The 27,402-nt window shown below is 30.9% G+C and overlaps 1 protein-coding gene across 6 annotated transcripts in view; it reads right to left on the minus strand.

The window, feature by feature from the left end:
• Nucleotides 1–27,402, minus strand: part of LOC129959951 (lysine-specific demethylase 6A-like) — a 177,141-nt gene that overhangs the window by 43,463 nt on the left and 106,276 nt on the right. Inside the window, exon 1 of one of the 6 annotated variants that reach the window (XM_056072872.1) lies at nucleotides 13,658–13,682. The exons of 4 other annotated variants lie outside the window; for them this stretch is intronic. Coding sequence is in view for 1 of the 2 variants with exons in the window: in XM_056072869.1 (XP_055928844.1) it covers nucleotides 1,219–1,256 (38 nt within the window). In the remaining variant the exon portion in view is untranslated. Of the gene's footprint in view, nucleotides 1–1,218; nucleotides 1,338–13,657; nucleotides 13,683–27,402 lie in introns of those variants that run through there. One more of the 6 variants, XM_056072869.1, reaches the window with a different exon arrangement.

Below are 27,402 nucleotides of genomic sequence, written 5' to 3' on the forward strand. Positions count from 1 at the left end.
TTATTTTTAACGGAATTTCAAAACAATACTAAAAATTAAAATTTAAAAACATCTCTGAAAAAAGGTTTCCAAGCACATTTCCGTTTTTCTCAGAGCAATTAAATACACTCATATTTGAAATCCAAAAATAATTTGTAGTTGATTTATTTAAAGAACAAATCAACTACTTTTCAGTTAATTAATTTCATCCATTCAAACCGACTTCATAGCCGAAAAGCAAAACAGAAAATATCAAATCGAAGAAAAATTAAACAATCTTGTTTCAATGCAACTCTAACTTCTTTTACGCGCAGTCTAAAAAAAAAAAAAAAAAAAAAACTGTCAAAACAAATTTAATTTACATTTGTCAAAACAACATTACTTCTTTTAAAAAATCAATAGAATGTAACTGTATTGATATATAAATTGTAATAATATAACACTATAGAGAAATAAAATTTCTAAAACACTAAATAACAAAATCTTAAAGCGATAATTTGAACACTTATAAATAATATACATATTTTTCCATAAATAAAACGAAAATTTACCAATAAAATGAATATCAAAATAAAGAGATTTCATTATCTTATGATTTTTATAAAATCATTGAAAGTTTCAAATGAATTCTAACTAATTGACAAGCAATGTTTCGTTAATCACACTCTGTTGAAATACTTCAATCAAATAAATATAACTTCTATCTAAATAAATATTTTGTTTTAAAATTAAGTGGATATATAAATAAATGAAAGCTAAACAGAGAAAAATGAATTCGAAGATATCATTCCAATAAATCAATGAAATATAAATTTAAAAAATATTACAATAACATTTCAAATTGATATCAACAATAACAATAAGCACAGATTTACTACTTCAATCTATACACGAGGAGGGAACAAATATTTTAATCCAAATGAAAATAACGGCAAGTTTCGTTTTGAAACCCGAAAAGAAAAACTCAAGAGTTATAAGGGGGGGGGGGGGAGTAAATAAATAAAAGATACCAGTCAAGCAAATAAATCCTCTCCAATCCTTCGATAAACTAATTCACCGTTGCAAAATTTACACGAGATAAACAGATCAAATGACATTCAACTGGAAAGTTTCGTTTTTAACAAAGAAGGGGGGAAAGGAGAACGATTAAAAGAAACGATGAAATAAAAAACGTTAAAAGATAGCACTCAAGTAAATAATAAAATAAAAAAAAACATTACAATCACTCGAACAACTTACTCGTCGTCGTCAAACTTCAATGGGAGCTTTCCAATCATAAACCAATTATATTTTATCCACCGTCAAACGGGAAACAGAAGTAAGAGAGATCAGCCGTCTCCGAAGCGAAGGAAATGAGAAATGAAGGTATTCAAAAAACGTGAATAACAAAACGCGATTAGATAAGCGTCCATTGGAAAACCCGGAACAGTGGAGTCAAAAGGGAGAAAGAAAAAAAGGATGCAGATTTCATTTCCTTTTCTGCGGTGAAAACGAGATGCAATAAAAACAGTGACTAATTAAACGATCGCTTTTTCGGAGAGCAACAGAATCACGTGTCGGGCATTGCGCCAGCCGGAAGTTGTTCATCGCAGTCCTGTTTATTGAAATGTCAAAAGAGAAAAAATAAAAATGCGTACACGACACTAGTCGCGAGTAAAGAAAAGACATGCTTTCTGAATAGGCGTGAAAGGGCTTCTGAAGCAGTCTAAGAGTTCGCTTCTTCAGACCATAATAGATACTTTATAATGACAGTCTATTCAAGTTTGGCTGAATGCGGGCATTGTCCAACGTAGAATATTACTTCATAAAAAATATTAAAAAATTCCCTTAGAGTACGAAAAAATTATAGCATTAAAACATAGAAACATTATAGCGAAAAATGAGAAGCCATGTTATTCAGTCATAATACAAAGAAAATGGGAAAATGACAGAAAAAAAAATGGGGTTTTACACTATGGGAGGGAAACCATTCAAGTTTTTTAGTATTTGAAAGTACAAAAATATAGAAAAGGTCTAGGCATACACCATTTTATTTAGTATATTTTTTCAATCATATTTTACCTTCACATTCCAATTTTCGGGTGGCAAAAATAAAGTTTGAGAAGCCTTATAATATTGTAACTACAGTTATTGAAGAATGGAGAAAGGAAGTTCCTTTACAAGGGGGGAAAAATAGCATATGTGTTGGCATGTGAGTGTAGGCGAAATGGAAGTAACTGGATGCAAAAAAAAAAAAAAAATTACGAAACCTATCTAAAGGAATACAGCAAATTCATCACAAAAATTTTTATTCTTTTTAAAATTTGTCAAATTACAAAGATTTTTTTTAAATATATAAAAGTTATGTGTAGTCAGCACCATTCAAATCTCAGATTATTATTATTATTATTATTATTTTGTTACTACAAGAATGAACCATACTTCGAGAAGACTGAAAAACATAGTCGCTTATAATCACTTCCAGATTTTCTTTTTTTTTTTTAAAATATGATGTGTTGGAGGCGCATGTATGCTTTAATATACCAGACAGGTCGTTTGATCTGAGTAAAGGCTCCGTCACAAATTTTTTTTATCTCAGTGCAAGAAATATGGACATGCTTTGCATTTCTGAAATATTCTATCTACAGAAGACTTTCAATACCCCAGGTCTTCTTAAAGGTACAAGTTCTCAACATAACGAACGTGAAAGAGAGAAAAAAAAAAAAAAATCATTGCATTGCGAATATCGGTGACCTTGAAGCGATAAAAACAATGGGCTGTTACTCAGCTTTTGAATTACATTTTGAAATATTTTCATAAACGATTTTCGGTTTAGTTTTTATATTTTGTGCAAAAAGTACAAATATTGTTAAAACACGTTCTTTAAATGAGTTCGACTTTTTTTAAAAACAAATAAAAACATTGAACTAGCAGATTTCTATTGAATTTTATAGAATACAAAAATTCTATGAATTATAAAATAATCAACATTTTATCAACTGTAACCGGTCCAACTCCTATCTGCTTACGTTAACTCTGTCAATATAATATTTATAAACATATAGCATTTGTTTAAATCATATTGCACAAAAACGTGGATGTCGCGCAATCATAAATCATAATAAAATATATAATAAATACACTATCACGAAATTACCAAAATAAGAAATTAGCTTAAAATAAATCATAAACGTGTTAATTATATAAAAATATGTTGAAATGACAACAAACTTGACCTCATAATGCACACTGCTTAGGATCGCAAAATGTCTAAATCCGCTTATATTTTGGTCTGATAGATGACAGATTATTGAGAATTTACTGCAATTGATCTTATACAATTTTCCTTCCATTAAAAAAAATATATCCGCTATGTTAATAACTAATGAACAAATGTGCACATTTCATTCTGACTTTAAATGTAATTCATATTTGTATTTTTTTTAGGGGGAAGGGACTGCGATATGTTAGGATATCATAAAATTCTTTCAGAAGATGAGTCAAAATATTAGTTAATAGATAACAAGATTACAACTTCACTACACAATGAACGGGGCATGCGAAAACGACGCTAACCCAGTATTTCTCAAAATAGGTAAGTACCCCAGAAATATGGCTATAATATAATCCACATTTGTTCAGTAGGTCGCCAAGACTTTCAAGGTCGATTGAACGAATGAGCGCGTATACAACCGAAGAGCATCAAGGTCATAAGCTTCACGGTTGGAGGTGCAGCAAAACTACAGAGTGCACATGCGAGGTATAACATTTATCTTTAGCACCTCCCGCTTTGTTGAAATACTTAGAGTAAAGAGATCAGGAAACGAGAATTTTGTTTTGGAAGAATGATATAATCACAATCTTATTTAACAAATACTTATATTTAACAAATTTGAAACGGATTTTAAATATCTATAAACAATTTCAAAATTTCTCTTAATTATTAAAATGATAGAACCATGAAAATACAAGGCACAGTTTGTAAATATACAGCAGAGATAATTAAGATTCAACTAGGTATCAAAACAGAGATACAAACATTTATTCTTGTTTAAAACCCAACAAACATTTATTCTTGTTTAAAACACAACAAACTACATTAGGAGGGGAAAAAAGGAAAACACTCTAGAATCTGAAACATTCTTAAAAATATTTAAACATGTTTAAGATGAAAGAAATCAGAAGTTATAATTGAAGGGAAGGAATTATTAATATACCTTAAATAAACTACAACGTTAAAAATAAGGGTAAATAGTAATCAAAGTTCGAACAAGTGAATCATTTCATTTTCTTTTCTTTTAATAACATTTTAATCTTTTTATTGTGTCCTTATATATCCTACTGTACAATACGAGATTTCTTTACGTTTTAAAGAGAACATCACAAGCTGGTGGCAGTAGCTTGCAAACACAAACTTCAAAAATGCAAGTGTTAATAGTTCTTCGAACAAATTTTGTAAACTTATTAGGAAAATACAAAAACTAGTTTATGAGAGCCAAAGTGTTGCGTTTGGAAATGGGGGGATGGCGGAATATCTCTTACGGATTTAATACAGCCAATAGAAATAACGTAAAATAATAATCTATTCAATTCTTCCTTTTCAAAATACCCATAGGTTATTTCAGTTCCAGTTTAGAATATCAATTACTTGTGAAAACAGCTCTATGAGGCAATTAACGGAACTCCTGTATCAGATATTTTTTTTATCACAAAAACAACTCAATTTCACACTGTTCACTTCATCTTTTGTTTAAATTATAAACAAACCAAAATTTTAAGAATTTATTTGCTCACGCCAAAATTGTATCAAAAAATGAAGTCTTCATCGAATAAAATCGATAAAAAAATCCTTCAATTCAAAATTTTCAATTTAAATTGCAAAATTATTAGAATAAAAGCTTAAGAACATGCACTCATGCAAGAAGGGTGAAGGTGAGGAAATGACGAACTCTTCCAAGTTCAAGGCATGTTCTCAAGGATAAAAGTAAAAATATCAGCTAAACCACAAGGGTCAAGAGATAAATATTTGCAGGAAAAGGGTGTGCATACTAGTTAATAAATTATTGTATATAGAAAAGTAAAGAAATATTACCAAAGAAAGGAAAAGAACAGATTCCTAAGCTTCAGAACTAGATTGCTATATGAAATAACGAACAAAAATCAAAGCTACCTCTTTTCAACTCATGCAGACAACAAACGAAAAAAAAAAAAAAAAAAAAAAAGCAGTTTTCCGATAAAGAAAAGACAGCAGTTAACGTTGCCATGGAAATCAACGAAACAATTTCCACAGCAACGATGTCAAATGTTCACTATTTTCAGGACGGACGGAAAGGGATTTTTTATAAATTAAACGAGTCAAAAACAGTACAGAATCTAAGATTCAGGAGGAGTACAGGGGGAGATAAAAAGAAACATGCCCTATAAAAATCCACGTATTTTAATAGCCCTTGATAGAACAATGGTTCAACAAAACTAAACTAAAAACAAGGCATCTAAGAAAACAAAAAAATTCCAATTTCAAGTTCATGGCATGCCCTCAAGGTTGAGAGTAAAAATAAGAGCGCAAAACCGCAAGGATCAGGTCCAGAAATATTTACAGGAAGAGGGTGTGTATAACCTCATAATGTCAAAGCACGGTTTCTTCTGATTAGGTATCATCCAAAGATTACACGGTAATTTTTCCGTTTTGGGGAAGCCAGCATGTACTTGCGTATTTCCCCTTACATCCAGCTAAACACCATTTGCGGATTACGCCCAGGTAGAGTTGATTGAAGTCGAAATTATATTAAGAACAGGAATTTGGGGAGGTGAGGGATGAAGAGACTAAAAGAAGGCGGGGGGGGGGGGATAAGCGATGGAACTGTCAACCAACCTAATGACAGAAAATGATGCACATAATGGGTACTTATTACAGGGAAGATTTACAAATCACGGTCTTGTAGCTTTTTGATCAATATATTGTGTTTAAGAAGGGGGGGGGGGGACGTTTCGAATGCACAGTTTTATGTCCAAGAATAAACGTAATAAATGCATTCCTACATTTAAAAAACATTGATTTACTCAGAACTTATTTAAACGTTTGATCAAAATTCGCTTCAAGAGATAAATCAGAAAAAGAATCATTAAGTCCGTCAGTCATGTTAACAAACGGGAACAGCATAAAAAGGAATTAATGGAGAGCGAAGACTTATCAGAAAATAGAATGGTTAGTGACGTCGAAGTAAAATACAATGACATTTAAAAGAATTTCATGATGCGTAAATTTCCACTGAATAACCACAGCCAGGACACAAAGTCATAATCGATTCATAACATCTCCATTTAAGCATAATGCCAGTAAAGTATTTATTTAAATGGAAACAAACGAACATTACTATGCTATAATTTTAAATAAAATTCCACAAGTGCTAAAAAGAATAGATGACTATTTTTAAAAATTTAAAATTATTCTACACTTTTTTTGTAAAATGCAAATCGCACAATAATTTCTGGCTTTCATATCTTTTTGATTATTCTACTATTTGGTTATTCAAAGAATAGAATAGAAGATATCAACATTCCGAGCTTCTGTCAATGAATTTTATTGCACAAAACATCAATAACAGGAATCATTTTTTAAGACCCTTCTTTAATTCAAAGAAATAGATCGACCATAATTACTCATCACGTAATGAGAATGCATATAAAATGAAAGGGCAACATTTAATCAAATCAACAAGATATTCTTATTAAATGCACTCCCAAACTACACATTTCTAAAGTCTGTATAACGAATTTGTGTTGCAGGGTTACGCTATTGCACTAAAGTTCTAACAATAAATAGGGCGGACATCTTCAGTAGAATTCAATGACAAATGTTGAACAGAGCAAAACTTGAGGCGGGGTGTTGGGTACCACACCACATCGAATAGGTAGGAACGAAGTGAAAAATGACAGCATCCCCCACCTATGCCAAACAACACAAAAGGATGGAATGAAGATAGGCTACCTTTCTTCCCTTTAATGATGAAGTAAGAAGTCAAACTAGCAGAACGATTCTCTTCCTTTCTTTAAAAGTCAGCGATCCTATATATAGAGTCGCTTCACAGCTGTCACAAATAGGGTATTATCCTAACTGGAATAGAAAGGTTGTTTCCCCACAGAGGATAGTAAATGATAACGCATGAAAACCAGTTAAAATGCCACAGAATGGTGTGCACACAAACAACAATTATATAAAAAGTGCGGACACACTCTTCGACACGTTTGTCTTTTTAAATTATGAACAAACACCAATATGAGTTCATTAAAGTCTGTACTTAGAAGTTCCCCGGGGCAAAAGTGAATTTCCGGTGGTAATTGAAACAAAGACAATAAAAGGAAACAAAATGGCTAATGGAACTATTGCACCTGCCTCTCCCCTCTATTGGCGTTTCCGGCCAAACAAATGAAAAAACAAACAAATATGGTAAAGTTTAGTCTTCAGTTATTGTCCATCTTTGCTTCAAGCTTGTTTGAATGCTTTCAACGGTAAAAAGACAAGTCGTAACGAAAGAACACAGAATCTCGGATACTGCATAAACGAGAGCGTCAAAATTTAAAAAAAAAAAAACAAATTTCTGGTGTACTTTCAAGGTTAATTTATTTATATTACAAGATGGTCCGACAATTAAAAGTCCATAAAACAAGAATTTAGGGAATAATTCAAAAACTATTTATTATGTTGCGCTTATTTATATAATTTAATAATTGGCTGACAGAGACAAATTATTTTAGGAGCCCCTGGCGCAAAATGTTTTGAGATGCCTCCTGAAAGTACCATTCACTATGAATTTTTTTCGCCGGTAATTGTTTTGAAACAGTATGATTCGGCATATTTTTAATCATTATAATTACATTTGTATTAATAATAATTATAATCCAGAGTAAATTCAATACTCATTAATAAATTCCGATAAAATATGGATGATCACGAATGAAATTAGAAATTTCTTTGAAAGCCTAAGTAGTTTTAAAGATTGACGCAATTTTATATCTTGCGAAATGATTAAGTTCATTCGTCTACTTTTTAATGCATGTAATTATTAATTTGCATTGTAATAAATACGAAAGAAGTTAAATCCGTTTCTTTTTACCATCACATAATGGCTTCATACTGTGTATTTAAACGTTTGACTTGGGCATTAATACAAAAATACTTTTAAGCACTATTCTACATATACAACATTTAAGAAAATTCCCATTAAACTACATGTCCGGAAAAATGTTCCAACTTTACAATCAAGACAAAAACGAGTAAAGATAAAACTGGAACTGCAATTTCCACACAATAGCCCGATTTTAGTGCATGTGTTAAGAGTTCTTTTTTCGTTTCGCTTTCCATACGTGACATGCGAAATCTAGGAAACGACCGAGAAAGTAAAATTAGTCATCTATTTTGGAGAACACATTTTTTGATGGAAGAAAAGGGCCAAGGGCATCCTGCTACAAGGCAGCAGCTGTAGAACGAGGAAGAGAGACTGAGTCGCGAATGTTTGACATTTCGACCTGTGCTCCGAAATAAAGCGGCTGTTACGACAGAACGGTATTACAGCGAACTCGAAAGCTATCAAGACGAATAGGTCAGAGACATTCAGAGGATTAAAAAGAGCAGAGTACACGAAGGGGGGGGGGGGAATCAATGATTAAGCGAGACGTATTTTAAGATGCTTAACAGGTCATTGGATAAAACACCATAAAAGGGTTTTTTTTTTTTTTTTTTGTAATTGTAAAGATAAAATTTCACTTTCAAAAGACAGCATATTTTGATAACTTAAATGTAAAAGGCATTTGCTCGAAAAAGATTTGAAAAGGAATTATATATTTAAATTTTTAAAAAAATGAAACGTATTAAGTCTAATGATTTATATGATACACGAAAGCATTATCTTTTTAAATAATGAATGTCAATAATTGCAGAAAATTTTTTGGAGATTCCAAGCGAAAAATAACGTTTTCGAATTTGAAATGGATATTAAAAATAAAAATAAATAAATGTCTTTAGTATATATATATAAACTTAATTTGGATGATACATTTAATACAACAGACTTTTGTAAATTTTCAAAAGGGATAGAGATGCAAAACTTCATTCAAGTGACTAGCCCAAGTCGAATTTTTTTTAGTGTTAAATCATTTGTTATCTTATTTCATCCTGAAATTGATAAATAGCTTAACTCGTCCAATACAAAATCTGTTATGATGTAACGCAATCAGAAGTATTCTAACTTACTGTCCTACGAAGAGGTGAACATATTTTAATTAAAATCGTTACTCACTTTTACAAAATTACAGTACGGTAACTTCTCAGTACAACCCTTGAAATACTGAGGGAGATAAAAATAAATTCAGCCGACATATTTGTTGACATGCTCTGGTTTATCAAAGTCAATTCAATGTTGGTGATAAGTAGGCCATAGTTGTATTCAAATACAATAAAAGAAAAAAAGAAGAAAGCAGAGAAGAAAGTTAAGGAACAAGAGATTACGCTTCACCAGCAAAAATAAGTTTACTGTTTTATAATACAAAAAATCTTCGCAAATTATTGAAAGGATAAAATCGGTGAGCCCAAATTTCTCCCTCCCCCATAAATGTCAATTCACACACACAACAGATTTTATAGCGTGGGAGACAGTCTGAATATAAATTTATCTAGCCTTTGACACATCCCTCCCCCCTTGACTTCAGTCATTGATTCACGCATGGCACACGCTTTATCCCCAAGAGAAATATAATACCAATACGAACTGATTTTCAGCCCTGGTTCTGTCCAAAGAAAAGGTAATTGCCACTACTAGAGTATCGGCGGAACCACGTCAATACAATAATTGTTCTCGACAGCGGAAATTTATTTTCCCGTGTGCAACAACCCCAATAGAATAAGTCATGAGTGTTGAGGGGAAAAAAAAAAAAAAAGATAATTTTGTGTTGTAGGCCGCATTTAGAATAATTCACTGAAAAAGTTTTTTTTTTCTTTTTTTTTCTTTTTCTTTTTTTCACATATCTATTTTGACAAATTTGTATTTTTCTGTAAAAAACTTATTTGCGTTGTGAATTATAATGCTAGAACCTTCAATTCAATAACAACATTTCAATTCTTCACATCTAGCAATTGCTGGTTGAAAAAACTTGTATATCAATTTTCCCACTGCTATAATTTTTGCTAAATAATTCTTTTAGGTTCCAAATTTTTTTAAGCAAAAGTAAATGAAAGACTGGTAAAAATATTTTACATCTCTGGAGTTACTGAAATGGTGAATTTGAGCCGTTCTTTTATATCAATTCAAAACAACAATATAAAGAATTTGTAATCTTATAAATTCGGCTTATTATAAGCGCATCATGATTTGTAATTAAAAAATGTTAAAGAAAATTATTTAACATGCATATTTATAACAATTTTAGTATATATATCCAAGACTAAGTATACATAAGTCAAATTCAATGGATAACAAAAGGGTCGGGAATAAAATAAACTGTAATAAAAAACGTCGGATTTTTCCACTCACAAGCACAATGATGAAAACATTAAGTTCTTATGACATTTGGAGGTTTCAGATTGCATGAATTGCTCACAATTTTTTTTTTTCCATCAATTGCCAAAAACCGTATCATATTTTTAAAATTAAAATTTTGTGTAACAGATATCTGCGTAAATGTTAGAAAGCAAAAGTATAAAATTCTAAGATGTTTAAAATTCAGAATTAAATTTACTTTTTTTCCTATTTTGATAAGATGTATTTCATCAAAATTAGTCGACATAATAGTAACATTGAAATAATCGTCGAAGACTAAAATAAAATAATTTAGTTAAGTCAAGCAACTTTGATGCGCACATATTATCACAGAAGATACCATATTATTTTAAATTATACTTCAGCAATAATGATAGAGCATTCCAAGTGGTTAGCTAGACTTTAAAAAAAAAAAAAAAGGGGGGCGAAATTAATAGGCGATGCAACTATAATTCGAAAATTTCGTTCTGAAAACTAAAAGGAATAACTAGATATGAAAGATTCTTTTAACACTTTCATTTGCCTTAACTTCTTGTTGTAGACAATTTCGATATTTCGCCGAAACTGCTGGATTTATTTGGGTAAATCCAGCAGTTCGTATTATCCAACTAAAAAACTGATATTTTCGTATTATCCAACTAAAAAACTGATATTTTCGTATTATCCAACTAAAAAAAAGTTGCCCAGATATTTCTCTGTGACAAACATGTAAACAATCCAAACATGCGAGCTGTTGCCGAGTGTTATTTAACAAATTTGGCCTGATTTTGCGTTCACATAAGCGTTTTATATATAAAAATTATTCATGGGAATAGTTGCATAGTTTTTATGGGAAGGGACGTTTAACTTGATTGAAAAACAGTATTTTCAAGAGTAGAAAAAAAAAAATTCCAAAATCAATTTTTCGATGGCCCTATCATTGAAAGAATGGGTCACGCCATTTCTCAATTTCAGACAGGAAGGGAAAGAGTCAATTTACCAATATCTCTCTTGGACGCGATCCATACGTCAAGACAAAAAGAAAGGGAAAAGCAAACGAACTGGCAAATAAAATAAAAAAAAGTTACAAACTTTATATGCATGCACGTGCGGCGACCGACAAAATGCCGCTTCCTTTCTCATAACAGTGAGTTGTGCAGTTACTACTAAAGGAGGATGAACTCTTTTCTCAAGGTTAGCCGGCGAAAAAGAAAAACCGACAAACTGATAGGTAAATTATTAAAAAATAATAAAACAAGAGTAAAAAATATTAACCCGGAGGCGACTTCCAAATAAATAAAGAAACTGGCATGTTCATCCGGCATTTGATAAAGGCAGAAAAATTAACCCTCAACGAAAGAGTAATTTTATATCTGATGAAGGCAAGTCTTATCCTTTCTGAGAACTTTTATTTCCCAAAATGTTAAGTAACTGTTTTTATGCACAAAGATAAGAATATGGGAAGGATACGGTTGGTCAATCTTCGGAACCATCTGCACCAGAACATAACCTGTTGCAAAAATAGCTCTATGTTAATAAATATTTAAGTCGCCTTTCTCCAAAAATTGGGTTTTTAGTATTCCAAGTCTAACTGCTAATGCGGCAAGATGTTGAAAAGAACATTGATAACGCGTTAGTTTGTACACAACTTAAAAGAGATTTTTCGCGATATCTGGAATCTCAGAATGTATATTACTTCAGTAAATTCTTCTCAAGTAAACATGACTGATCACAATGTCATTTGAGAACAGATAATAACGAAAGATATTCAATTTAGTTTGCTCGTAGTCATTAATTTTTGTCGTGTACAAGGAACTTTACACTTGAGTTACATTTTGGAATTATTCTTCTAGAAAATATTCGATTTTATAAAGCTAGCATAATAGTTTAATTTGTCAAATTTCACTGAAAAATATTTTAGATAAAAAACAGCTAAAAATTAATTCCTATTCACACCCAAGTACATAACACCATTAAATACTCAAACTTACAAGTAATGTGTTAAGGAGAAATGCGGAAACTAAAACAAATAATCTTTTATTATTATTATTAAGTACATTTTATAGAAGGTTTAAAGAAATTTACTTTTATATTTTTTAAGCAAAGCATTAAAAATCATTGGGTAGAGTAAAATATTCCTCAATCATACGAATCTAAAAAATAAATCATCAGATATAGAATTAAATTTATTTTATTGGACACTGAAGATTCCACGAATTGAAAAATAAATGAAAACTAGGCTACAAGGTGGGGTACAAAAAAGATAACCTCAACCTGGGCCGCAGCAAGCAGTAATATATTTTTCTTTTTATCCCTCTCCGAGCCCCACCGCAACGCCCGACGCCAAATTTTCTGCTATGACAGTGCTCCAAGCAACGTTTACCCTCAATCGACCCCTAATGAAGGCCCCTAGAACCTTCTAGTAATAGAAAGAAACGTGGGGTTTTACCTCTAATTTGTCTAACAAGGAATGCCATGGTATAATATACCTTAAGCCTCTACATTCTCCTATAAATGAATTTTAGAAGCGAACACCTGTTAAACATATCTAATTACTTCTCCAGCAAAAAAATATTTTTTTTCATATTAAAAACGCATTATTATTATGTTTAAGGAAAAACTTGATCGAAATTGCAAAAAGGTAAAACTGAATCAGCTATAAATAAAATAAATCATTGAAAAGAAATTAACCAGTTAATTGTTTTTGACGAGTATACTCGTTATGCTTTGACGAGTATGCTCATTTTGCTTTATGACAAGTTTATTTGTCAAGATATATATACTTGTCATCGCAAAATTTTTGCGACACAATTTAGATACGCATTTTCGGAAGAAGTTGAAACAGTTAACTGGTTAAAAGCCACAAATATTTTAATAAAATTTCATTAAAAACGCATCATTGTTATGCTTAAGGAAAAAGTTTATCAAAATTGTAAAAAGTCAAAACTAAATAAAATAATCAAATCAGTGAAAAGAAATTAACCAATTAACTGTTTTTGACGAGTATACTCGTCATGGAAAAGGTACAACATTTTGCGTTATGGCGAGTTAATTTGTCAGGGCACATATATATACTCGTCTTCGTAAAATTTTTGCAACACAATTTAGATACGCATTTTCCAAAGAGGTCCAAACAGTTAATGGGTTAAAAGCCGCAAACATTTTAATAAAAAAAGCAAGTCACTAACCTTCAATATAATTCAGAAGACTTCACTACACCGAAATTCGTATAAGTTTTTCTTAAGACTTCTCAAAATGTTTTGAAAATCGGAGCCGGTTCAAGAACAACCGAGTCGTCCGAGGCACTCTTCCGAAATGCTCATGGTTACCAAACAGAGAAAGAATTCCGATAGTTCTCCCGCTGACTAATCTTACAAAAGCAACAGCTGTTTCTGAAATGCGTGCACATTATCATTTAACACCAATAAGTGTAAGATATATAGATCCACTTACAATCCTTCAATACAATTCATTTCTGCTTCGCTAGCGTTCAGATCTTCCAGTCACCGGCAGGAATTTGGGAAGAATTCTATCCCCCTCACTCTTTTAACGGGTTTGGAGAAGTTGAATGATATGGCTGTAACGCTTAACACTGGAAAATTTATTTTCTCTTTGGAATTCTGAGTATTCAATGATCTTAACCACATGTTCGTATATTGAATTCATTACACAACAGAACACGTGAATTCATTCTTTCGGCACTTTTTAAGGTTTTCGATTGATTTATTGAAGTGCATCTAGAGTTAGAAGATATGGATGATACAAGGGTCGAGTCATCCAGTTATGTGGATTTTGGGAATTACGAGTTTGTGAAAGAACATTAAGGGAAAGAAAATCAACAGGTGCTCAATTGCCAGGAACATTTTTTTTTATTTTCTCTTTATTAACAATTTATTTTCTCTTCGGAATTCTGAGTATTCAATGACCTTTTCATATGCACATATATCGAAGAGAACACGTGCATTCATTCTCTCGTCACTTTTTAGTGTTTTCGATTGATTTACTCAAGCGCATTTAAAATTAGATGATACCAGGATACTTCATCACCGAGTCATCCAATTATGTCGGTTTTGCGAATTATGAGTTAGTGAAAGAATATTAAAGGGAAGAAAATCAACAGGTGCTTAGGGGCCATGAACATTTACTTCTTCCAATTAATTGACTCACAAGACTTGCAGTACTGGACTGATTACTGTAAATATTGGAAAACATCATTTCCGCAGATTATCTTATCTTGGATTTAATTATTTTTATTTTAAGAGACATGTAAGAATTGAAACAAATAACTATGTTTGTAAAATTCGTGTGTTTGCAAGAGTGCTCACCTATAAATATCCCTCCCCAACCCCAACACAAATTTATTAGCAAGAAACACTTTTACTCGGCGGGGAGAGTAAAAATCGATGAAATAATAAATTTGCTGACAGTAACAAAATCTAACTTAGACAATAGTAAAATAATGTAATCGAAACGTTAAATTATGAAAACTATTTGGATCAGATCACTAAAATATAAACTTTTTTTTGTTACCTATTATAAGGACAAGAAAAAAGCGGTTATATAGATTTTACTGCAAGCGGCTAAACATAACTATCGTGGGAGATTTCTTTTTAAAATAGCTAAGATTATATATAAATTTATTTAATTTTTGTTTTTTCTACAATTTAATAAATTAAATTTCACTATCTAAAGCTCAATTTAATGACTTGTTTTAATTTCAAAAGAAAAATTAAAAAAAAAAAAAAAAGATTCTACGTGTGTGGCATTTTATATGGACACACAAAAAAAGAGCATGTAATCGATGATTTGTCACTAAGCAAATTGATTTGTTTTTTTTAAAAAAGTACTAATTTTTGTATTTTTAGACTAATTTAAATTCATTTGTTTAGCGAATCCTAACAGTCTGTTGTATGTACGTGTGGTTGTAAATTCTGTGAAGATGATTCATTCGCAGGTCAGAAATTTAAGGTCATCGAAAAATCATGAAAAAATTCCTTTGAAAAAAAAAATGATACATAAAACGCCTGACATTTTTTCGTACAAAAGCAGAAACAATAATTCAAGGTTTTAACACAAAAACCTTTTAAATACGTTTCATATATAAATTTAAAATCATCCCCATTTACAAAACAAAAGTCATTGTTATAAAAAAAAAAACACTAAAAAACACATATCCGGGTTTAGAATAAGGATAAATTAAACACAACGAACACAAGTTAAAAAAAAAATGACAACTAACTTTAAAGTTTCGCATCTCAACATTAAAAAAAAAAGCACAACGTTTTTTGTGCTAGAGTGTGTCACGAACACTTTTCACAATCACTCACGCACAAACGTAGATTTAATAAATAAAGGAATCACTATAAAAGGCAGAGAGAAGAACCGTGTTCGTGTAGAAAAATGTATAGATTCTAATGAAGCCAGGAGAGAAAAGATAATTAAATAGGAGAATGTACTTCTGAAATTTTTGAAAATGAATGGGAGCGACCTCTTCTCTCAATTACAAACCTAGAGATTGGGAGTCTCTAGGTTTGTAATAATCGCGAATACCAAATAATCTCTCTAATAATCGTGAATACCAAAGGGGAATCTAAATCCTTTTACCACATCTCAGCACTGGACTCGGTCAGCAGGTGAATCGGAAAGTGAAAGTGACAGTGACAAGGGAGGAGAGGGGAAAAAAAAAAAAAAGATTTAGTTGTACAAGTGAAATCCCAAACTGGGGGTTGAAAGATTCTTCAAATAAAAAGAAAATTGAAAAGAATCAAAGAAAATAAGGGGGAAAAAAATCAATCCAGAAACGAAATACAAGTCAAGGTCGAAGAGTATGTGTCGTATCATGTTCAATTTTAAATTGAATTGGGGAACAGTATCTTTAAGAAAACTAAATAAATGCGAAGGAAAATAATTGCAATTTATAATTTTATAACAAGCTTCATTTCATACCGAGTAATTTTAAATTGAATTGGGGAACAGTATCTTTTAAAAAACACTAAATAAATGCAAAGGAAAATAATTGCAATTTATAATTTTAATAACAAGCTTTTTAATAATCATTCCATGCCGAGAAATTTTATATTTCACAGATCTTCTGCCTCCTTCCCTCCCCCAAAAAATGAAATACTGTCCCGCAAAACAACATTTCAAGAATTCTGTAAACAAGGTATTTTGTAAACAATTTCAAATTCATAGTGTAATTGTATATCTGATAGCATTTAGAAAATTAATTTTCCTGTCATTCTAAAACTTTTTTTAAAAAATATATATTTTTCGATATTTGTGGGTGGGATCGTGGGAGGGAATAATGTTTCAAAAATCATCTTTTGTTCCAGAAATTGCTTTCAAATATGCTCAGAAAATTATATTATTGCATTTCATTTATTATTCATTAATTCTTATTTTCCAGTGTCATATGTTTAATTGTAAATTTATTTTAAGTCATAATTAACAAGCCCGATAGTCATTCTTATACACGCAATTTCAGAATTTTTTTTTTTTTTTTTTTAAGGAGATTGGGAAACAATATGGTAGGTTAAAATTAAATAATTATTTAAAATTACAAATAGGATTGATGATAGTTACAGTTTCGTTTGGTCCAATGCGATTGAGAATATCAAGCAGGCAATGACAAAGACGTGATGTTTCGGAGTTCCGCACTAATAAAAAGGCCACATGCCCTTTCATACCATAATTTGGAATAGACACATTTAATTTGCGAGTTTAGGAATAGATTAAAATAAAATGAAATAATTTAGATGAGTGCATACAGGTCTAACGTCGAATTTCAAGCAACTATATAAAAAAAAAATTAAAGTTGCTATTAAAATAATTTGTAAACTATTTATGGTGGAATAATGTAATAGCGGGACTCGAACCTGCGTAAACTGCTGGGAAGTCCAAAGCATTATTTACTTGGTAACATATTACATTGTAATACATCCGGCTTCAGAGCTGATGTCAGAGTCCCAGACCTTTTGTCTCGGTTTATTTAATAATGCGTTTGAAAAGCAATGGCATAGGATATATATTACGTTAATAAAATGATACGATGGTTTTTATGAGTTACAGTTGTTATATTTAATGAATAATGTATGGTTTCTAGTGTTCTAAGAGTTAAAAAAAAAACTTTCAAAATTTTGATGTATGTATAATTTTTGGCATACATTTTGATAGGACAACAATGAGAATCGGTGCTTCTTAATTTACCAAACCATTTCTAAGGCCGTTCCGCATACAATTTATTTTTGGCGCATAGTCGAAATGAATAAGGCTTACAATAATTTAATGATACCTGGCAAACCGACGATTCTGATTCATAGGGCATGATTATATCAATAGCATTCAAGACAGTATTATATTTATAACTGTCCGCTTATAAATATAATACTGTCTTGAATGCTATTGATATAGCAATCAAGACAGTATTATATTTATAAGCGGTTCATCAAGACAGTTCAAGCAATTTCTTAATTACTTAGTGGGAAAATGTATAAAATTTTATTACTTTAACTTACAAACCAAATCAATGAATAAATTACGGCTCTTCTCAGCTTGACAATATTTTACAAATATTTGCACACTATTCGAAAAATATTCAAATTAAATTATAAATAGAATATGCTGTATTACATTTCACCTGACATTCAAGAACATACAGTTTTTTTTTTTTTTTTTACGAAGCTAGTTTTCCAAATTATAAATATTAATTTAGACAAGAAAATCCCGCAATATACTTAACATTTTCTGAGTCCTCCAACCAAATAAATCCAAATATTAGAAAGTAATTATTCAAAAAAAAAAAAAAAAAAATTCCAAGAGGAAGGGAAAATAATTAAATTTTTTTCCACTACAAAACCAAGCATAACGTTTATGGGGATTTAATAAAATGGGCAAACGGAACAAAACTTTGTTCCGTTTGCCCATTTTATTCCAACGCACTGGAACGATGATGATTTTATATAACATTTATAACTGATGCATATAACACCAAAAAGGAATTATTTTGTAGGATGCGATTTCCAATACATCATTAGTTCAAAATATTTCATTTCTTAAAAAGAATATTACATAAATAACCTAATTTAACACATATCATTCAACTTTTAAATCATACATTTTTAAAGCGCTCTGACCATCACTCAATTTAGATATATTACAAATGCAACAATATATGAATCAGCTGAAACAGCCGTATTATAAATGATTCTAGATATATGATGTATGCAGAGAGAGGAAATAAATCTGACCCGCAATTACATTCCCTGAAGACAACGCCTATTTAAAAAAAAATTCCGGTCCATAAATTCCCAAACGATCTGAATTAATAAAAGATCCACAATGAACCACGCCTTGCAGATACATAATTTTACAAATGAAAAAAATCATCGATATATCTTTGGTAACCCCTCTCTCCCTCCCCTTCACATACAAAAAAAAAATTGGTAACATGAAGCGTCAATTTGAGTCCCCTTCAAAAAAAACCCCCAACTTCCTCTGCCATTTGTGCCCACCTAACACCCTTCAATAGCGACTGATGATTTCGGTATCTTTAAAGTGCTTTATCGATCCCACCAAATCCAATGAAAACCGGGAATCGAGCTAGTATGGGTGGATGTGTGCTTATATTAAGGGTAGGCATTGGCAAGTATCCTCAGGGCTATGAAGGGAAATTGACGGTGCAGAAGGGTTGCAACCACCGCCAAACACGGCCTTGCACAGGTCCCGAAATGGATGGTCCCCCCAACAAGTGCATATTCATCTATTTCGAACCACCTGGACTAATTTTTACGAATGGGAAACAGAATAAAACTATTAATGTCAATGTTTTGAGGATGGATCCGATTAAATATTTTTATCACTTACAGTTTTTGAGATAAAAGGAATACATCTGAATGTGTTATTTTCTCGATCAAAATATAACAGACTCTTCTTTTTTAAAATTCTACGCAGATAATGCTAAATGAAATTTCACAGTCAATGGGTTATGGACAGGTTTTCGCTTCATTTTACTTATGCAAAATAATCTACTTTGAACATTGACGCGAAATTTTCTAGGAGTCTGATTTTACGAAACACCATGTAATCTAATATATAAAAATGAACTTTTGTTTGTTCGTATTTTATGCGCTGCCGTACCGTTCATCCGATTGCGATAAAACTTTGCCAACTTATTGCTTGCACTTGCGCAAAGGTTATAGACATGGTACAATTATTATATCTAAAATATAAAAAAAAAAGAATAAATATTATTTATACTTCTACTTTGTATACCATTTAATTTCAATGAATGTATTCACTGTCGACAAGAAAATAAATATTCTTTTTATCATTCCTAATTAAATAAGATAGTTATTTCAAATCTGAAACGATATTTCCAAAATTATTTCTTCTGCGGCAGCAACGCGCCGGGTACCAGCTAGTACAATATTATATATATATATATATATATATATATATATATATATATATATATATATATATATATATATATTATAAAATTCATAAGAAAAGTATTAAAATTAAGTGGTATAAAGAATTTATATATCTGAAAATTCAAAGAATGTATCTGACAATATTTTCAATTAATACCATGGAAACAATCTATCCCTTAGCAGTTAAAATACTACTACTCCTACTTAAGTACATAATTATCTCTGAAACAATTCAAAGATGAGAACTATTAAGCGCCTTATCAATTGTGTCTAACTTTTCGCGACTGATAAAATAAAATTCGTTTAAAGAAATGAAAAAGTGAGCATATTCATTAATTCAGTAAAGCGCGCGCGAAAGGGAGGTAAAAAAAATAATAAAAAATCAAAAAGAATAATTACGTTATTACATATCGCTGAAGATGTTACATCTCATTATTTCAATAAAATTACTACGAAAACAAAAATTATCAACTCAAAATTCAGAAACATAGTAAACATCTCCCCCTCCCCCATAAAAACAACATAACCAATAGAAATCTGAAAAAAATGATAATCGCTCGCAAGTGACCGACCTTGATCCTAGAATCCATGCGCCCACTTCACAAGAACGAAGAGTAAATATTAACTGATAAACCGTCTCGGATTGTTCGAAAAATCATTTTTCAATGACAGCACAGCAAGAAGCTTTAGGTCAGGAGTATCAATATTTAAGATAATGGCAATGAACACCTATACATAAACGTTTGTTACAAATAAATCGATTTATTAGCTACATCAGGATGTTCACAATTTGTTGTCATCGCAAAGTATTTGCCTTGAAGTTTCACAAGCAGCCAATTTATTTGATTAACGATATACATTCCAAGCGTTTCCTTTCAGAAAACTCAGTTCGACGAAAGAGAATTGCCGAGTATAAGAGTCCGCCGAGGATAAAAGAAACCGCTGGGAGATACATCATACTAGTAGTATGAATCTACGATGTGATAACTTACAGGTTATTGAACTTTCATTCAAGTGTTGGTGAGAAAATACACAGCAGCGAAATATTGTAGTAGATAAAGCTATCGCCGCTTTATTCCTTTGCCTTTATACACAAATGGTGTATTTCTTATTCTCTGAATATAGACAATTCAATTTCAGCAAAAATGATTGCCTGCTGACAATCGATTACTGCTTATTTCGTTAATCAAATATAGCTTCGAAATTCTTTTCAGAGGTAAAAAAAAAAAAAAAAAAAAGTGACTACAATACAGTATAGCTTTAGGAACACGAGACTGTAAGCATGGCTTTTCCGAGGGCCAATTTCAAAAAGTCAAAAGGTTTCTATTTTTCTTTTGTTTGTTTCGGAAAAAAAAAATGATACTTCAGAAGATGCGTACCTATATAAAAAGGCGCCCAGAGTAAATACCAAAACAACGTTCCATCATTTTTTTTTTTTTTACTACAATCCTTACATGTCCCTCAAATATTATACCGAGAATGAAGTTGGTTAGGTCTAATTAATTATACAGGGTGGTTATAATTAAACTTCCCTATAAGCAGCATCTTACAACGCAAATAGGTGAACGGATTGCAACGAAATTTGGTATATAGACTATACACAAGTGGCGCTCACGGAATTTCGAAAAAAAAAAAAAAAAAAAAAAAAAAAATTAGTTCCAAAATGTCCACCAAAGGGCACCTTTTCCGGAAAAAACATTAAATTTAACACAATAAAAGACCAAAATGGAATGCAGAAACAATATTAACATTTATTGATTAGTTTCTGATCACCTTGTCATCGAACCACATTAAATAAAGGCAAGGAAAAAATAACAATACGCTGTTTAAGGGGGGAAAAAACCAGTTCAGTTTGCAGAAACAAAGAACAGATTAGGACGAAATTGCACAAGATAAGCAGTTGTTAATCGTGTCCAGGACGATGTAAGGAAAGGTGCTGCATGTGACCACCCTCATTCTCCTGCAAAATTTCAAGTCGATGGGCATTGTGTTCAAAAGCAAATCGTAACTGATCAGTTCTGATGCTTTAGGCAGTTTCCAGCTTTTCCCGGTTTTTCATTTTATTACTTATAATTCTTATTCTGGATTCTTAATATTGTTTCTGTATTCCGTTTTGGTCGTTTATTGTGTTAAATTTAATGTTTTTCCAGAAAAGACGCCCTCTGGTGGACATTTTGGAACTAAATATTTTTTTCGAAATTTCGTGAGCGCATCTTATGTATAGTGTATATACCAAATTTCGTTACAATCCGTTCACCCGTTTGCTGTTGTAGGATGTTGTTTTTGGGGAAGTTTAATTATAATCTCCCTGTATATAGAACATTTTTTAAATAATATGGCCTAGTAGCACAAGTCAACACATCTTAATTATTCAAACTATTTATTAAAAAAATAAGTAAAATAATAATTATAAAGGCAATTAAAATGTGTAAAAGCAATTGAAAACGTAACAAATCAAAATGTGCATATGTCATTATTTCAGATGGGACTTCCCAAGAATATCCGTGCCGGGGAGCCATTAGCAAGCCAATTCCAGTCCTGGCAAGATTAATAGAGGCATAGTGATTGATTTCTGTAACAAGTCAAAATTTTCACTTAGATACTGGTTTTTAAATTACTATTATATCAAACATTTCCTGAGCAAGGCTAACAAAATTTCATTTAAAACTTCCAAAATTATTTTAAATTTAAAAGATATTTGATATATCCTTATGATATCTTTTAGATGAAAGAACCATCTGTGTATAATGTTCATTATCCAGTTATATTTATTAATACTAAAAGAGAAAACGTATCGCTTCTCTGTCTGTCCATTGGCACCTTAAAGGCCAAATTGTTAAGACTGACGAACTTGACACATATGTACTTTGAGAGATGGGAACGCGCATTTCTAAACAATTTTTCGACACTTGAGACCAGCTTTAATTCATCAAAAATGAAGCTATGTTTCGATGATTTTAGAGATAACTTCTGAAAATATTATCTTGCCCAAGAGTAGTTGCCAATTATATTATCTTAAAATCAAAAACAACTTAAAATTCAAACACTCAACTTTCGAATAACATATTTAATCATACAATTCTTCCTCAAAAATAAATTTAAAAAATATATCGATTTCTACAACAACTTAGCGTTCTCTGATAGTAGTTTCCACAGAACTTGCCCTGCCTGCCTTACTTTAGTTAAGCTCGTCTCCTTTCGTGAATTTCGAGGCGTGTTGTTTTACAAACGTATACAAGACATCGTTAAGTATGAAAAGTTAGTTAAGATTTTAAATATGATAGAGATTAATTTTAATGATGAGAAAGATGATAAACCTGTCACTCTAATGAAATAATTTACATTTAATACCAAGTTACCGCTTAAATATATTTTGGAAATTTTTTTTCATAAGCCACAATTTGATAAAACGGCATCGACAAAAAATGTTTAAATAGAAGCCTCTATAAATACAAAATCACAAGTGCATAATTGATTGCATTTAAAAAAATACGTACATACTAAAAATTTTTGATAATGCGACTGATGCAAGAATTATTAATCAGGGCACAAGAAAAAAAAATGTATTGGTTCTTTCAGAAAAGAATTCTCGAGGCCAAAATAATTCAGATACATTTTTATGTACCTGAACTTATTTCTTATACCAATAAAGACAAAACAGCCACAATTTGAATGTCTCCCTAAGATTTAACAGAATGAATATTATATGCAAAAGAAAAGTCATAAAATAAACTCATAATAATGGTATTAAGAGAATGATTATTGGGAGGATTTTTTTTAAGTCTAATAACAAATTTCTAGAACAAGAAACAAGCAAAAGATTTTTTCATTGCGGATATCCGAAAGAGTTCCTATTATGTCAGTTAATTGTTTAATAAATGGTACTCTAGAAGATCTGACAGTATTATATTATCATGTATCTTGGTAAACATTTGGATAATAAAACACTGCAATTTATTGAAAACGACTGCACAATATTATTCTAACAATGAAAATGGATAAAATTTCTTGATAAACTCTCTATACTTAGAAATACAATTGTAAGCTGATACAACAAAATAAAACATATCTGAAATAATATTTTATCGAAAAACCTTTGGGTGCATAATTGACTAACTTTTTTAGATAGCAAATTCAGCATTACTTTAAGAGGCAAAATTAAAACTTATAACTTCCGATATTTATTGTGGTTTCATTTCCTCGCATTGTTTTCGCCGCTTTATATTTCAATTTGACTTTTCGACTTTTAATAAAAAAGAAATTTCCTACTTTACAAGACGGTAATATTTATATATTATTTAAAAAAATTCATAATTCATCAGGAAATCTTGAAATCAAATTTCAATGAAAATTCATCCATTAATTGATAGTTAAATTAAGTAAATATTTTAACTATTATGATGACGTCGGAAGAATACAACTGCTCAAAATTCCGATTGAAGAGTGAAAATGAATTATAAAAAATTCCATTTTTATTCCACAGCTGCAATTTATAATCGCAAAATCCTATCAAAAATAAATAAATAGATATATGTAAACCTTGAAGCAAGAAGACCAGACAAAATCACAATATTCACTAAGTACACACGTCCTGACGTAATCGGTGTTTCCCACCACAACCCCCACGCCGGTAAAACAAATAACTCTAGTCGTAAAATTAACACAGCCGCGCCTGAATAAAACAAGAAAGAAAGAACTGCACCAAAAGATTCTTATCTGTTAGCATAAAGCTAACAGTAAAACCTCAATGGCAAAGCGTTTGTGCCTTTAAGGTTGCGTGCGGACTAATTTATAATTAGACTGAGAGAAGAGTGCAACATTCGGGTTACGACAATGTTTGCAAACAAGTCGGTGAGGGTAACTCGTATGGTTATAGCAGAGAACTTTACTTAACAGCTGTGAAAAGTCGTAAATCGCTGCGTATCGTCAGCAGGTTGAGTTATTCAGCCAGCCCAATCATCCTTCCATACATCTGTGTATTAGAGATTCTGGCACAAGGTCGGGTGATACACTTTTTTGGCATGCGAGTTCTTTCAATAACTTTCTTAATTTTCATAAAGATGTTTACAAGAGACAGGCGAGAATCGGATTTCATAAAATTTTTGCCTACTGAAACAATATATGGCTGATTCCCTAAAAATCCCTCGATGCAACGCATATCTATTTGTAAGGAAATATAATATGAATATTAAGCATTCAGTAATGGTATGGAACGAAAAAAAGAAAGTAACACACTAGCTGATTATACTACTTGTGCATGAGTGTTTGAAAGCATTTCTTTAACGTTCAACACCTACACAATTCTCCATTTTATTCATTATATACAATTTAATCCAAGCACTCCTTAATAATGCAATCGCGATCCCATTTGGAGCCATAATTCTATTGCTTCAGAAGTTCTAGTTAATAAATTGAAGTTAAAAACAGTTTGAAGGGAATTAAAATAGGATAAATAATTTTTGCAATATACAAAGCCAAAATTTTCTTTTTCTTCGAAAAATAACCCTGCAATCAATAAATCTCAATTACATTTGAAAATAAGATATTTGGATTTTGTTATGATTTGAATTTTGCAATTTGCAAAATTCAAATTTCTGTTGATTTCATCGAAATCATTAAATTATGATCATCTCAGTAACTGAAGAGAAGTGAAAATTCGTTCAAACATTTGCAACTAAGGCCTAAGTACACAACCAGGAAAAATTAGTCACTCATTCATTTAAGTTTCAAAAGCGAAAGACATGGAAAAATATGTAACAAGTATAAATTGATTACATTCAAGGAAAAAACGATCCTCTAGTTTATCAAAATTTCTAACATTTCATTTATGATGTACATCTGCTTCTAGACAAGAAATACCATTTTTTAAGACGAAAAGTGACATTAAAAATTACTTTAGCATATCAAAAATGCACAAGCTTATATGAATGACCCATTTAAGAACATCAAATGATATTAAAAATGTCAAATGCAACAAATTTAAGGCTTGAATTTTGCAAAAATCTGTAACAACGCTTTCAAAAGTTTAACGTAATTGAGAGATAATTAGTATGCGAACTTCAGACGATACCATTAGTTATAATACCAAAATATAATCTTTCCGCGTATGTTGAATTTGCAATTGATTATGCAGGGGTAAATGAAAAATATTTACAAAAGTTCTACCGAACATCAAAATATAAGGATCCATTCAATATTAAAATCTTTATAGAACAAAAACATTTTTTACGTTATTTCTTTAAAAAAAATAAAATGGTTAATTGATACCAGATTCCTCAAAATAGCGAGAAACTATTAAATATACACGATGTACGGCATGAAACTAAGAAAATAAAAGAAAGAAACAAAATCGAAACTTAATCAAAAATCATAAAATATGTAAAAAAAAAAAAAAAAAAAAAATCTTGAGGCCTCCAAATCATTAATCATTTGAAGAACCTACAGTAACACTTGCATAATACCGCTTATCAAGTTACTATTAAAAGATAATTGAAGTTACGCAACCCACGAGTGTACCATGCCACTTTTTTTTTCTTTGCATGCAGCGAAAACGACAAAATGCATTGAATGAGTCTATAACAGCTGTCACTAGTTCATTGCCTTCCGCATTATGTCATCTCACTTCAATTTTCTTTCTGCTTTTTTTTTTTTTTTTTTTTTTTTCTACTGCTTACATAATTAATCAGCGCTTTGAATTTGAATCCTTTTTTATACGTCACTGCTTTTAAGTGACCATTAAAAATATGCAATTCCACTTATAAAAACTAAGGTAAAAAAGAGGCTTTACACGTATCAACAAGTTCTCATTGAAATGATTTTTTCAAGGCATATTCGTGAATTTGTCATTTTACTCCACTAAGATCATGGTAAATGAAAGAAAAATTTCACAGTACGTGGAAAAATACTTAAAGACAACTACGAAACTAAATATCCAAAGAAAGATAATATTTAACTACAATGGTTTGTTAAGCAGAAATCGCGAATTATTTTCCCTTTACATTAAAGATGTCCCGAAATCGGTTCATTAAAAATCTATTCTTTCACGTCTCATAGATAATAATAAATAGTTTAAAATTCACTTTTTAACGGAACCGGAGACCACAGTATTGAAATTTAATGGTTCAGAGATCAAAGGCTTCTATTAAATAAAAAAAGCAAGTTATTTTAAAAGCGCAAAATAATAATACAGGCGTAAAGCGAAAAAAAAAAAAAAAAAGTGTGGTTTGTTTATTTTTCTAGTAAACACAGGAGATTCGCAAAGGAACGAATTTTTTTTTCTTCTTTTTTTTTTCCCCCCATTGCCAGAACTTCTTGTAAGATAACGAAGAATTTTAGAGATAAAAATACTTCAAGAACTTGACCTAGATTAGAAGACGAGCAAGCTTTCCATTTATTTACCATAGGATGAAAAATGTGAAAATATAATACACAAAGAACAGTGATAAATATAAAATTAACTACAAATTTATTTCGAATAATGTGCAGGCGTTCCTATTCAATCG

This window comes from Argiope bruennichi, chromosome X2, assembly GCF_947563725.1.
Source record: "Argiope bruennichi chromosome X2, qqArgBrue1.1, whole genome shotgun sequence".
NCBI classification, from domain to species: domain Eukaryota; kingdom Metazoa; phylum Arthropoda; class Arachnida; order Araneae; family Araneidae; genus Argiope; species Argiope bruennichi.